Source organism: Pelophylax lessonae (assembly GCF_965119305.1).
Source record: "Pelophylax lessonae genome assembly, chromosome: 6".
In the NCBI taxonomy this organism is placed as follows: Eukaryota; Metazoa; Chordata; class Amphibia; order Anura; family Ranidae; genus Pelophylax; species Pelophylax lessonae.
Window position 1 is genome coordinate 18265488 of NC_138773.1, and position 14006 is coordinate 18279493.

Below are 14006 nucleotides of genomic sequence, written 5' to 3' on the forward strand. Positions count from 1 at the left end.
ACGTGGTACCAATATTTTAAAAAGGGCCGAGATATATCCAGGGTAATTATAGGCCGGTCAGCCTAACATCAGCAGTCTGCAAGATTTTGGGAGTACTCGGATTGGGCGGGTGTGGAAAGTGGGGTCCCCCAAGGATCTGTCCTAGGACCAATCCTGTTAAATTTATTCATAAATTATCTAGAGTAGGGGATATCCAGCACAATCTAGGTAATTGCAGATGATACAAAACTAAGCATGCTAATATCTTCTATGTAGCATGTGGAAACCTTACAAACAGACCTGAACAAAATAATGGGGTGGGCAACTACATGGCAGATGAGGTTTAATGTTGAAAAATGTAAGGTAATGCAATTGGGAGTCAGAAACACGAACACAAGCTACTCACTAGGGGGGGGGGGGAAACCTCTGGGTGAATCTAAGATGGAAAAGGACCTGGGGGTACTGGTGGACAACAGGCTTGGCAGTCTCATATAATGCCAAGCCGCTGCAAGCAAAGCCAACGGAATACTGGCATGTATAAAAAAGGGGATTCACTCCAGAAGTAAAGAGATTATTCTCCCACTCTACAAGACTCTGGTCCGGCCACTGGAGTAATCCTCGGAAATGATGTGCTGGAACTGGAGAGAGTCCAGAGAAGGAAGACAAAAATAATTAGGGGAATGGAGGATCTCAGCTATGAGGAAAGACTACAAGCACTGAACTTATTCTCTCTGGAGAGGAGACGCTTGAGAGGGGATATGATATCAATGTACAAATACTGTACTAGTGAACTGAGCATAAGGAACATACTTTTCAGAGAAAGGGAATACAATAAGACATGTGGCCACTCACTAAAACTAGGGGAAAACGGTTTAACCTTAAAGCACGTAAGGGGTTCTTTACTATCAGAGCAGTGGGGATGTGGAATTCTCTTCCACAAGCAGTGGTATCAGCAGGGAGCATTGATAGTTTCTAAAAAAGACCACAACATACAAGGGTATACAATGTACTAACACACACACACACATCATAGGTTGAACTTGATGGACTGATGTCTTTTTTCAACCTCACTAACTATGTAACTATGTAACTATGAAGTGGTCACTGTAATACTTTTGGTTATATACACCATTACAACAAGTTAAACTTGGATAGAAACATTAAAAACAAATAAAAATTTTTAAAAAAATAGCTGGGTGTCACGGAAGGGCCAATCGGGGATGTAACAAAGGTATTTCACACTATTCTAATCTAACATGTTCAGTTCCAGATTTGTGTCAAAAATTGTCTTAATTTTTCAAAACTTTAAATGTACAAAATATTGTCCCATATTGGTGGATACCGATACTTTTTGACCAAAATATCGGTATCGGCCCTGAAAAAAACATATTGGTCTATCCCTAATTCATAGAAATGTGTTCTGGGCTGTGGCTTATTTCTTGTCTTATGTAGATGCTTCCTTATCAACAACCTCTTGAATTCTTTAATTGTTCTTTATACCTGTTATAATGTATGTAGCATGAACCTGTTGCTAGTATGAGCCCAGATGGGGTGACAGGTTATGACCTCATCATCTCCGGGGCTTGCTGGTCAACTTTCTTATCAGGAAAATTATTTTGTGTTAACAGTCAACCTCAAAATGTCTGACTGTTTCTTGTTACTTATGGGTCATTCTTGTATGATACGAATGTATTTCAAAAACTGATTCTATGTTCTGAATAAAAATTTATGGTTAAAAAAAAATAAAATAACATTTTACATTTTATTAGCAGCTGAAAGCCAGGTAAAAGATAACCTCTATTACTTGGATGTGCAAGCTTGTGGTTGACCCAGTAGTGGAAAGTATCACTGCTGTAGCAATCTTTCAGTTTGTGTCTATTGAAATCTCAATCTAGTGAAATGTTGAGGCAGCAGTTCAGTGCACAGTTTCAATATAGATATTTATAACTACCTCACGGATGTTTCCTTTTGGCATTCATTTCCTTCTCCGCCTCTATTAAAATACAGCTGACATGGCATACTCAGGGCATGGCTGATGAGAACAAAGAGTGAAAATAAGCCTTGAGTTGCAACCAAAATTGCTAGATGCTGGGAAGTCATTCACTGTGACTGGGTCAAGCCAAGTTGTTGGAGGATGACAGCTATCAGACAATTTAAGGCTGGGAAATCCCACAGTACAGAGTAGGGGAAGCAGGTGTCCATCACAATAAGCACCAGTGATGGCTAACACCAGTATTTACTTTGTTTTACTGGGGGTGAAATGCTTGTGTCTAGGGATGAGCTTTGAGTTTGAGTCGAACGTAAGTTGGACTCGAACATTGGCTGTTATACCAGGCCACATGCCCTCAACATGGCAAGCACCTTGCCCCCAAGTTGATGGGGACAGGGCTCTGTGGGGGGAGGCTTATCAGAATCTGGAACCCCCCTTTAACAAGGGGACCCCCAGATCCCGGCCCCCCCTATGTGAATGGATATGAGGTACATGGTACCCCTACCCATTCACCAAAAAAGTGTACAAAATAATAATGACAAAAGCCAGTTTTGGAAAAGTCTTATTAAAATATAAAACAAATACTGGCCGGAAAAATAGAAAAAAAAAAAGGAAGAAGCTCCTGCTTCTCCAGAGGCTTCCCACCGAATGAGCTGTTTTGATTTTGACAGCTCTTTTATAGTGGCCTGAGTCACAAGCCATCCCACAATGCCCTGCTCAAGTGCAGTGAATAAATTACTGACATCAGTAATTTATTCACTGCACCTAAAGCAATGGATTATGGGAGTTGTCAAACTCAGATAGAAGCTAGTTAGCCAGACAGCCAGACAGCCAGACAGCCAGACAGAGTTCAAGGTTAATCAGCTGGCTGTGTGGCCTAGCTGGTAGAATAACTGACTTGCAAACCAAAGGTTGAGAGTTTGAATACCCAGGCCAGCAGGTGATTAATACTAATTATGGATTTTAATTAAAACCTATTAATTGTCCCGCCCCTTCTGAAGTGACGTCAGAAATTTATTCACTGCACCTGAGCAATGGATTATGGGACGCTGGTGATGTCAGAGCCTTATAAAAGAGCTGTCAATCTCAGATAGAGAATTGTTAGGCAAAGAGAGTCTTTAGTTACTCAGCTGCATTGGTGGCATAGCTGTTAGAATAACAGGCTAGCAAGTGAGAGGTTGTGAGTTTGGTCCCCTTGGTCCAGCGGGTGATTAATAGTCACTTCAATTTAAGCCTTAAAATGAGGACTTGTGATTTTTCATGTTTGTATTTTCACTATAACATTTCCCCTGTTCCAGATGTTCTGGTGCGAACCGAACAGGGGGGTGTTTGGCTCATCACTACTTGTGTCTATCTAGTAACAACACCCATTGGTGGGTCTTGTCATCAAGGTCCTCTACTGCAATCACACAAGACTTTGTGGCCAATTTTAGGTAGATGTTGACCACAGAGCTTCTGAGCACACTCCCACACATTCTCATGCAGATTCCATCTCTGATCTTCCTGTGGCTGTAGGCAGTCCCCAGATCTGTTTTGTTGGGCTTGTTAGTATTTTGTTTGCTGTTGCCCTTCCATAAGTTGGACTGCTTTTGGATGTTCTGACAGTAAATGACTTCCCATGTCCTTTAACAGACAAGAAACAAAATAGAATTTGTGTACTTACTAATTCACTTACTCATTAAAATATTTTTTTTGATGGCCATTGGGGGACACAGTTCTGCTTTCTATAGCCTGAGGCATGGCAAAAAGAGGAGGGGTTGTCCTGGGTCCCTCAATGAGCTCAAAGAAAATGATTTTATGGGGAGTGTGAATTTCTCAGGGGCAGGCAGTGAGGCAAAATCTCCCAAATGTGATAAATGTAGCACCCTTGTCTTAATGCAAGGTTGCTGTTAAATTTAGTTTGCTGAGCCTTAACTAGCTTGGCTGTAATTATTCTGTGGTTAATTGGACTTCCCTTCTTAATCTGGTTTGACTGCGTTTCTCCCTTCCGTCAGCAGGTGGCACTGTAGCCTCTGACACTAGTGTGAGAATTACAGTTAAACAAACTGTTAATGTCCATGTCTCTCTCAGCCAATTACAGTGTCACTACGGCATTGTGGGAGATCTTATAAAAAGGATGGGAGGTCCAATAATCGGTCTCTTCCCGCCCAGACCCCCTTGGGGAAGGGTGTGTGCTGCTGTTGCTGCTGACTAGGCCTGAAGCCTGAGGCCTAGTCAGATACCTGGGATTCTGCTGAGGAGAGCCAGCGACCCACATGGGAAAGATCATCCCCAGACATCCAGCAACCTGTGTGAGTAACCTGCTTGTTTCTTATGGAGGACAGCTGTCCAGACAGTACAGACCACAAAAAGGGATTGTGTCTAGAGGAGAGAAGATGTCTCCCAGATCAATCTGAAGCTCATGGATACCTAATAATTCTCAAGGTCTGCTATCCTGTACCGCTGTCTGAATAACCTGTCTTTTGCAATAGGAGTCTGCCTAATAGACTGTTCTTAAAGGGTGTCCTGGACCCTACCCCTCTCTCCCTCAGTTTATTTTTGACCTGTTGAGAAGAAATAAACTATCCTGTTCCTTCAGCATAAAAGTGACTGGCGCCCAGCATTTATTTTACCTGCATCACTACTCACCATGCCTGACAATCCACACCCATAGGAGGTATGTAGCCCCTCTCTGCCTCTGAAGGTCATCACTAGGCCCTAGGGGGTTCTGGGGGGTCCGCTACATCTGGCGCCCAACGTGGGGCGAAGCTGTATTTTTGTGGTGGTCGCCTATAGCAACCGCGCAGGAATCACCGTTTGGCTCCGTGGGAGAGTGGCAAGTAACATCTTTTGTACCTCAAAGACTGTGTTTTGTCATTTTAACAACGTGGGAAGAACCTAACTATCTCTTTGCTCTGGGGAGAGTGTCAGCCTGGTCTTTTGTCACTTTACGTCAGGGCTGAAGGGGTTAAGGCAGACTCCAGAAGATTTTTGGCGCCGCAAAGGAAAAGAGGCGGGTGCTGAAGATATTGCTGAACGGCTGGACCAATCCCTTGGCAGGGATTGTGTGCGCAGTTACCTGGCTGCACGTGTTGGAAGAGTGTGAAGATGGCGCACTTTGGAATTCCTTCTTCTGACCTGAGAGTGTTTGTGCCAGGCATCGGTTCTAGCCCCGCTGGGCTGAAAGAAGTCATCACTGACACCGGGGTGCGGTACACACCTAAAGGGAACCTGGTGCTGTACACGGCTGGAGGCTACGAAGCGATCGGGCTGACATGTGTGAAGTGTTCTGGACTGGCTACTAGTGTTCGGCCCTGGATCACCTGCGGAAGTTGTGGGGAATCGCTCCTGGAGATAGTCTCACCGGCCTTATCACCCCGGGTGCTGCAAGTGGACTGGCTCAAATGTGTTGCAACTACCGATTCCGGACCGACTCCAGTGGTCACTACTACTGTTGCTCTACCTGCTGAAGCTCCTGTTCCTTCTACTTCTTCAGCTACAGTGACCGCTGCAATGCCGGACATCCCAGTGACCTCCCGCCGTGGCTGCGGTCGAGGTCGCCTGCTTGCTTTAATGATGGGATCACCGGAAAAGAAATCGCCTGAACCTGGTAGGCCTGATGTGGGTGAGGGTGGCGTACCTGTTGGGACTGAGGCCAGTGTCTTCCTTGGGAGCAGAGTCAGGAGAGTCTGTTGCTATAATTTCCCGGCCTAACCTGCTCCCAGCTGAAGAGTTCCCCGCAGAGTCAGACTCTGATATAATGTCTGACCGAATCTCACAACTGTTCTCTGACACTGTGTCTTTTTGTGAAAATTGGTCTGATAGTGAGACTGAACCGCAAGTTGAGCCTACAAAGGAGGATGTCCATTCACCCAATATTACCTCCAGTACTAGGCCTACCTTGCCTTTGCCTGCAAGTCATGAATCTGGTCCTGCAAGTGTCCCTCCAAGACCAGATACAGTTGCAGGGTATCCTGTCAAGTGTGCTCCCGATACGCCTGTGTTGCTTGGCTATGGAGACCCTAGAATCTTGTCAAAATTGTCTAAGTTTCAGCGAATTGTGATGAAGAAAATAGCTGAGGAATATGGCTATTTGTATCCTTATGTGCCAGAGTCTCTTGTAGCTGAAATTCAAGACAAGCGGGCTCAATGGATTGACAGTGCAATCAGAGATTATCTGAGAATTCCTGTCTACCGTAAAATCTGTGAGTTATCACCCAGACAAGCAGAACAGTACACTAAAGTTCTGAAAACCTGGGACTATGGTCGGCATATATATCCGGATTGTGTCATTATAAGGAGGCCCAATCAAGCTGATGCAAGGCATTACATCACCACTATTGGATCTTCTGGGAAGCCTGTTTAACTGCCTGATCCACGATACTACTGGTGATGTATAAAGCTTGAATTTCTGTGTCAAAATCCTATGGAATACAGCTATGTGATGTCAAGTTTGAAGCTGTATCTGTCTCACCAGAAGCTGTTCTTCTTTTGAAAGTTGCTTTGGGGACACTCCTGTCTGTGCTATGCTACTGCTGGGCTGTGCTCTGAATTGCCAGCAGCTACAGGAGGTGCCCTGAAAAGTGACATGCTGACCGGTCTCTTTTCATTGTCAGTGTGTCTTGCTATGAAAAAGGTGAGATGTAATTACATATGCAGTGGGACTTTGTTGCTATGGAAGTGAATCAGCAAAGTTCATGATGATGATAGTCCTCTGCATTTTTGTGTGGCTGTGTTGCTTCTGGAAGTAGCCATGCAAACAAGCTCAAGTTAAGTACCTGCTGGCTTATGCTTTTGAATGGCCAGCATGCTTCCCATCCAGGTGTGAAGAAAACTAGCCTCAGCCTCCTGGAGAAAATGGCTGATGCTATCTTTCAGTTATTTGTGTTGCCTGATGTTTGCAACACTACAGTTCAGTTTTTGGAACTAAACGTTGATTTAAGGCTTAGTTTACTATGTAAGACAGTTTTGGTACAAACTACTGAACTCGAACTTTCCTAGAAAGGAGTGTGTTTTCCTATTTTTGAAACCTATGCAATAAGTTAAAGTGCCTGCTGGACTTTGGTGTAACAGAGCCAGCAAGAAATGATCTTCGCTAGCAATGTTGGTGCACGGACTATTGGGACTCTGGGGTCACAGAGACCTTGTAATATAAGTTAGTTAGTCAGGTATGCTGTGCTATAGGAAACCAGCAAGTCCTTCATCTGCATTTTTGGAACTCATGGACTGAAAAGTTTTTGATGATGCAAAGTTTTTTCTGTTTTCTCCACTAGATGGCGTGAGAGTGTCTATCCTAGTGAGCAGTAAAATTCTATACTATTACTAAAATAGTTTAAAGTGGATTATTTTCTCTGATGTATTGGTATGTTTCAGGGGATGTGCCCTTATCTGGGGGGTTCTCGATCAGTCTCTTACCCCTGGAGATAGGCACCTTCTCTCTGACATGCAAATATTTTGTATATATTCATGGTAAATTGAGTAGAGTATTAGGATGTGATAAAATGTCTTTGCTTATTAAAATCTTGTTTCCCTCGGCTGAGGTTAAACAACATTTTAGATGTATATATGTCTATAGTATTGTAATTGATATTATAAGTGTGTTGCTAATTTTTCATACCCACAGTGTTCTCTCTCGGCTGAGGTGAGACAGTGCCTTTGGTGAGTATGGTGTTGCCTTATACAACTGTAGGATGTACTGACAGTTAGTTAGTCAGTTAGGAAGTATTGTAATGTGCACATTGTTTTATATTTTTGCTTCGTGTGGAATGCCACACGTATTTGTACACCAAAGTTTAACCTTTCCCTTTTTCACCCTTACCCATCCATTTTTGCCTGGACATCAGCTCTCAGGCTTGAGAGTCTCTGTCTCCGCAGACTCCGAGGACGTAGTCTCCTTGGCAGGGGGAGTGTGTAGCACCCTTGTCTTAATGCAAGGTTGCTGTTAAGTTTAGTTTGCTGAGCCTTAACTAGCTTGGCTGTAATTATTCTGTGGTTAATTGGACTTCCCTTCTTAATCTGGTTTGACTGCGTTTCTCCCTTCCGTCAGCAGGTGGCACTGTAGCCTCTGAGACTAGTGTGAGAATTACAGTTAAACAAACTGTTAATGTCCATGTCTCTCTCAGCCAATTACAGTGTCACTACGGCATTGTGGGAGATCTTATAAAAAGGATGGGAGGTCCAATAATCGGTCTCTTCCCGCCCGGACCCCCTTGGGGAAGGGTGTGTGCAGCTGTTGCTGCTGACTAGGACTGAAGCCTGAGGCCTAGTCAGATACCTGGGACTCTGTTGATGAGGACCAGCGACCCACATGGGAAAGATCATCCACAGACATCCAGTAACCTGTGTGAGTAACCTGCTTGTTTCTTATGGAGGACAGCTGTCCAGACAGTACAGACCACAAAAAGGGATTGTGTCTAGTGGAGAGAAGATGTCTCCCAGATCAATCTGAAGCTCATGGATACCTAATAATTCTCAAGGTCTGCTATCCTGTACCGCTGTCTGAATAACCTGTCTTTTGCAATGGGAGTCTGCCTAATAGACTGTTCTTAAAGGGTGTCCTGGACCCTACCCCTCTCTCCCTCAGTTTATTTTTGACCTGTTGAGAAGAAATAAACTATCCTGTTCCTTCAGCATAAAAGTGACTGGCGCCCAGCATTTATTTTACCTGCATCACTACCCACCATGCCTGACAATCCACACCCATAGGAGGTATGTAGCCCCTCTCTGCCTCTGAAGGTCATCACTAGGCCCTAGGGTGTTCTGGGGGGTCCGCTACATAAAGGACAGAAATAAAAAACTAACAAAAATTTATATATAAGTATCTGAGCGCTGTCTCTATTGTTTTGCAACATTTCATATTACTGATATGTGCCTGCTGTACCATGTACTTATATGAAAAATTCTCCTGTTCTCTTTGTATTGCGTCCTTTGTGTGAAATGCCTGGACACTGCTCTCCTATTAAAAACTGCCCACACTAAGTAGGAGAACACAATGTGGTCAGTTCTCTAGCTATGCTGGAAACTCAGCCTGCTCTCCTCCAATGATCAGTCTTGGCCTGACACTTTCTCTACCCCCCCCCCCCCCCTGCTGTCCCTGCTGTTTCTCCTCTCCTAGCTCCTTATGCAGCTGAGAGGAGAGGGTATGTGATCCCTTATAAAAAAGGGGGAAAAAAAAATATATATATATATATATATATATATTCACAAATGTTTTGCCTTTCATTTATATTTTAAGCTGATGTGTTGTTTTACAAGGTGATCGCGTACAATCACTTTAACTGCTTGCCGTCCGCCCGCCGCAGATGTACTGCGGCAGGCAGCCGCTCCAAGGCAAATCGCCGTACATGTACGGCACTCGCACTGATGCAGTGGGCAGGCGGCTCCGATTGCCGCCTGACACCTGCAATCGTTCCCCGCTGAGAGAGGACGGTCGGCTGTTCTAAACATCTCCCTGGGACGATCACAGAGCTCATGTGATCCTGCTATAAACATTTTTCCCGTAGTTATTAGATGCGATAACGTTTGCGCAAACCAATCAAAATATGATTATTACGATTTTTTTTTACCACAAATATGTAGTAGAAAACAAATTGGCCTAAAATGTTAAAAAATATATTTTGTTTTTCAAAATTGTCGCTCTTTTTTTTGTTTATAGCGCAAAAAATAAAAATCGCACAGGTGATCAAATACCACCAAAAGTTCTATTTGTGGGAAAAAAAAGGATGTACATTTCGTTTGGCTACAGCGTCGCACAACCGCGCAATTGCCCATTAAATTAACGCAGTGTCGAATCTCAAAATAGGGCCTGGTCAGGAGGGGGGTAAAATCTTCCGGGGCTGAAGTGGTTAAGTGAGACAATTACACTATGAGTATTTGCATTACCCTCTCCTTCTGTCGTATGACTTGCTCCAATTTCTCATTCACTATTCTTTTGTCTTCCTCCATCTTCTTCATGAGCTGGTTAAAGGTCTTTTGCATATTGTTCATCTCATCTTCCATCTTCTGCTCTTTCTGAGTCTCCTGCAATTTTTGCAACTCTTCTTCCATGGCCTCAATTTTTTTTCTTGCGTTTTCCTCTGACAAAAAGCACAAACAAGAAAAACATTTTAAAACGACCATGTTTTATTATGGTTCGGCATAGAGGAAACAGAAAAAAAAGCGTTTTACTGGTTTAAAAAAAAAAAATAGAAATCAGGTTACTTTTGAGTTTGTTTGAGGATAATTGGCAAACAAATGCTTTGGTAGCAATTACACAGGCTGTCCTCAAACAATGGGAATTTAGATATCATTGTTGTATTTACATTTACTTTTTATTTATTTGTTACTATTTATTTAGTCTCAACCAAGAGGATTTTTATTGTTTTTTTCACAGGAATGATTGTAAGGCTCCATTCACACTAGTACGACTTGTCAGGCGACTTGTGTGCCCTCAAGTCGCCCCAAGTCGCTTGTCATAACAAATGCAATGTAAATGAATGAGAGCCATCTTAATATGCACTACTGAAGTCGCTCCGACTTCAGAAAAGGGTCCTGTACTACTTCAAGGCGACTTGTATCCGACTTATGCCAATAGACTTCAATGGGAGTCGCCTCCAAGTCGGATCCTTATCTTTTGTCAAGCAACTGTGATCAGACTTTCCAGGAAGAAGAAAGAGTTTAGCCAGGCATTCCCCACATTGCAGCCATGCCTACAGTTCCTATATACCAGGGATCCTCAAACTACGGCCCTCCAGCTGTTGCAGAACTACACATCCCATGAGGCATTGTAAAACTCTGACATTCACAGACATCACTAGGCATGATGGGAATTGTAGTTCCTGAACAGCTGGAGGGACATAGTTTGAAGACCCCTGCTATATACCATTATCTCTGCCTGGTCTGTGTGAGTGGCACTGGTGGACACAGATAAGTGGCACTGGTGGGCAGTGGCACTGGTGGACACTAATACGTGGCACTGATACATGGCACTGATACATGGCACTAGTGGACACTGATATGTGGAACTGGTGGACACTGATTCATGGCACTGGTGGACACTGATTCATGGCACTGGTGGACACTAATTCATGGCACTGATACGTGGCACTGATATGTGGCACTGGTGGACACTGATTCGTGGCACTGATACGTGGCACTGGTGGACACTGATTTGTAGGTAATGAGAAAGATAAAGCCGCTCAGGTGTGTCAGTCCGACCTGGTGCTGGCAAGACCCGCCATCCGGATGAATGCAAAAAAAGTGTTGGAACCGCACCCAGGTAGATGAAAACAATTGAAGTACTTTATTCTTTAAATCAAAATATGAACAGACAGTGCAGGGAACAGGTAATCCAGGTTAAACCTGGATTACCTGTTCCCTGCACTGTCTGTTCATATTTTGATTTAAAGAATAAAGTACTTCAATTGTTTTCATCTACCTGGGTGCGGTTCCAACACTTTTTTTGCATTCATCCGGACACTGATTTGTGGCACTGATACGTGGCACTGGTGGACACTGATACGTGGCACTGGTGGACACTGATTTGTGGCACTGATACGTGGCACTGGTGGACATTGATTCATGGCACTGATATGTGGCACTGGTGGACACTGATTTGTGGCACTGATACGTGGCACTGATACGTGGCGCGGGTGGACACTGATACGTGGCACTGATACGTGGCACTGGTGGAAACTGATTTGTGGCACTCATACGTGGCACTGATATGTGGCACTGATACGTGGCACTGGTGGACACTGATTTGTGGCACTGATATGTGGCACTGATACGTGGCACTGGTGGACACTGATTCATGGCACTGATACGTGGCACTGGTGAGCAGTGGCACTGGTGGACACTGATACATGCCACTATTGGGCAGTGGCACTGGTAGACACATACGTGGCACTGGTGGGCAGTGGCTCTGGTGGACACTGATACGTGGCACTGGTGGGCAGTGGCACTGGTGGACACTGATACGTGGCACTGGTGGGCAGTGGCACTGGTGAACACTGATACGTGGCACTGGTGGGCAGTGGCACTGGTGAACACTGATACGTGGCACTGGTAGATACTGATACGTGGCACTGGTAGGCAATGAGGAAATGAGTAAAAAAAAAAACAGAAAAGGGGAATTAGGTAATAAAACATATCATATTCTGATTGGCCAAATACAAAGTCGTCTATCATATAAGTCGCTTTAAATAATTCACAAGTCGCGCTGAAGTCCCGGTAAAGTCGCGGTAAAAAGTCGCTCCGTCATAGGGCGACTTATGGTGGCGGTAGTGTGAACCGAGTCTAAGGAGAGTTCGTTGTTTAAACCTGAGGGGATTATACTGAAAAATCCACCTGGATTCTTTCTGGAGTAGTATTTTATCTTTGTCCCCCCTCCTCCTAAACAACAAACTCTCCTTACAATCATTCCAATATAACAATCCCTTGCACATATATCTTCAGATCAATTGCCGATTTGAATCTCTCATGCACCACTCCCCATTAAAGGTCAATCAGCTTCCAGGTGCCAAGATCAGCACAAGCTTCAACTGCATAGCAGTCTGGACCTGTTGGGTAGAAGTAGGAGCTATTTGAGAGACCAGCCTTATCTTAAAAACATTGTGCTGAAGATTGATGTGCTGACTTACTGCAGTGTGAACAGTCACATTAACCCTTTATCATCTGGGTAGTTTGGATAGACACATATGTATGTGCAGATGGTCGGCAGATCTCGAATCTCTCACGAGCAACGTCTCCTCTAATAGGTTATCAGCTGCCAAATGCAGTGGCGGCTGGTGCTCAAAATTTTTGGGGGTGCGCAAAAAGAAAAATGTAATAGGTATTGCTTCGCGGCAAAAAACGCGGTAAAAAAATTGCGTGACTTAGTGTAATACTCAAGCAGCTCCAATCGGGCAGCACTACACTGTCTAACAGGGTACCTTCTAATGCCTTCCACAAAATAAACACAAGCTCTTGTACCTTTTTCGTGTTCTGTCAAAAGCCGAGAGAATAAGAAAGAGACAGGTGAAAATCTGTCAGATCATACATAAAAAGGCCTGTGGGCAGAACAAACTAATAATGAGGTCTGGCTACCAGGTAAGGCCTACCTACAGTAAGGTTATTATTAAAGCCTAGTACACACGCAACGATTATCGGCCGACCGGTCGTCCATCTTTTGTCCATAGTTGTGTTTTGTTGGTTGGAATGTGCCTAGACTGCACTGGACTTTTGTTGACCGACAGAATTCTACTTCAGAAGTGATGTCATGTGTTGGATTGCTTTCTTCTCTGAGCATGCCTAGTCTTGCTCATGTCGAAATTTTATAGCCTGCACACCAGATTTTTTTCAGACGAAAAGTCGGAGTCGGTTGTCGGAAGCATCATACTAACAAGCCGAAAATCGGCAAATCGGTCGTCGGATGAAAATTCCCTGCCGAATTTTGACGCGTGTGTACGAGGCTTAAGCCTGGTCTGTTACCCGTTGGCTGGAGCTGCAGGAATTAAAGGTTTTGTGCTCATGTCTTCCACTGTGTGTCTCACTTCCCTTTGTGAGGTGATATATAAGAGAAAGGATTAGCCTTGTGGTGCAGATTTGTAGTGGGAGTAATGCAGTGAGGACCCTCTGTACTATGTTACATAAACAGCTGCAGTCTACAACCTGAGTACAGAAACAGTCCTGCAGGAGACCGGAAATGAAGGGTCCAGTCAGTATGCAGAGCTGAAAGCTGTAGTGATGACTCTTCAGGAGGAATGTTCTTCCCATGTCACTATCTACACAAACAGCTGGGCGGTCTTTAAAGGACTGACAACTTGGATGCCCATGTGGAAGTCCACTGAAAAATGATTCATGGAAATGTGGTGTGGGGAGGCAAGGAAGTCTGGTACCACATCTGAAAAGAAGCTCACTCCTCATGGTGGGGCTGGGGCACAGATTCCACAGCTGGAGTGCAAAGTTCAGTATTTACGTAAGGTTCATGAAAGATCAAGGCATAACAAGTACCAAGTTACTGCTTCCCATGACATAGAAACCAAGAGTGACAAACCTGAAGCTAAAGCCTATCTAAGAATAAGGGGAATCTAAGGGATTC

The 14006-nt window shown here is 44.2% G+C and overlaps 1 protein-coding gene across 1 annotated transcript in view; it reads right to left on the bottom strand.

Moving 5' to 3' along the window:
- The window catches only part of LOC309558463 (uncharacterized protein), a 114503-nt gene that overhangs the window by 3630 nt on the left and 96867 nt on the right, over window positions 1-14006 (bottom strand). The window contains exon 22 of the mRNA XM_082261534.1: window positions 9830-10023. Within this exon, the coding sequence (XP_082117660.1) occupies window positions 9830-10023 (194 nt within the window). The remainder of the gene's footprint in view (window positions 1-9829; window positions 10024-14006) is intronic.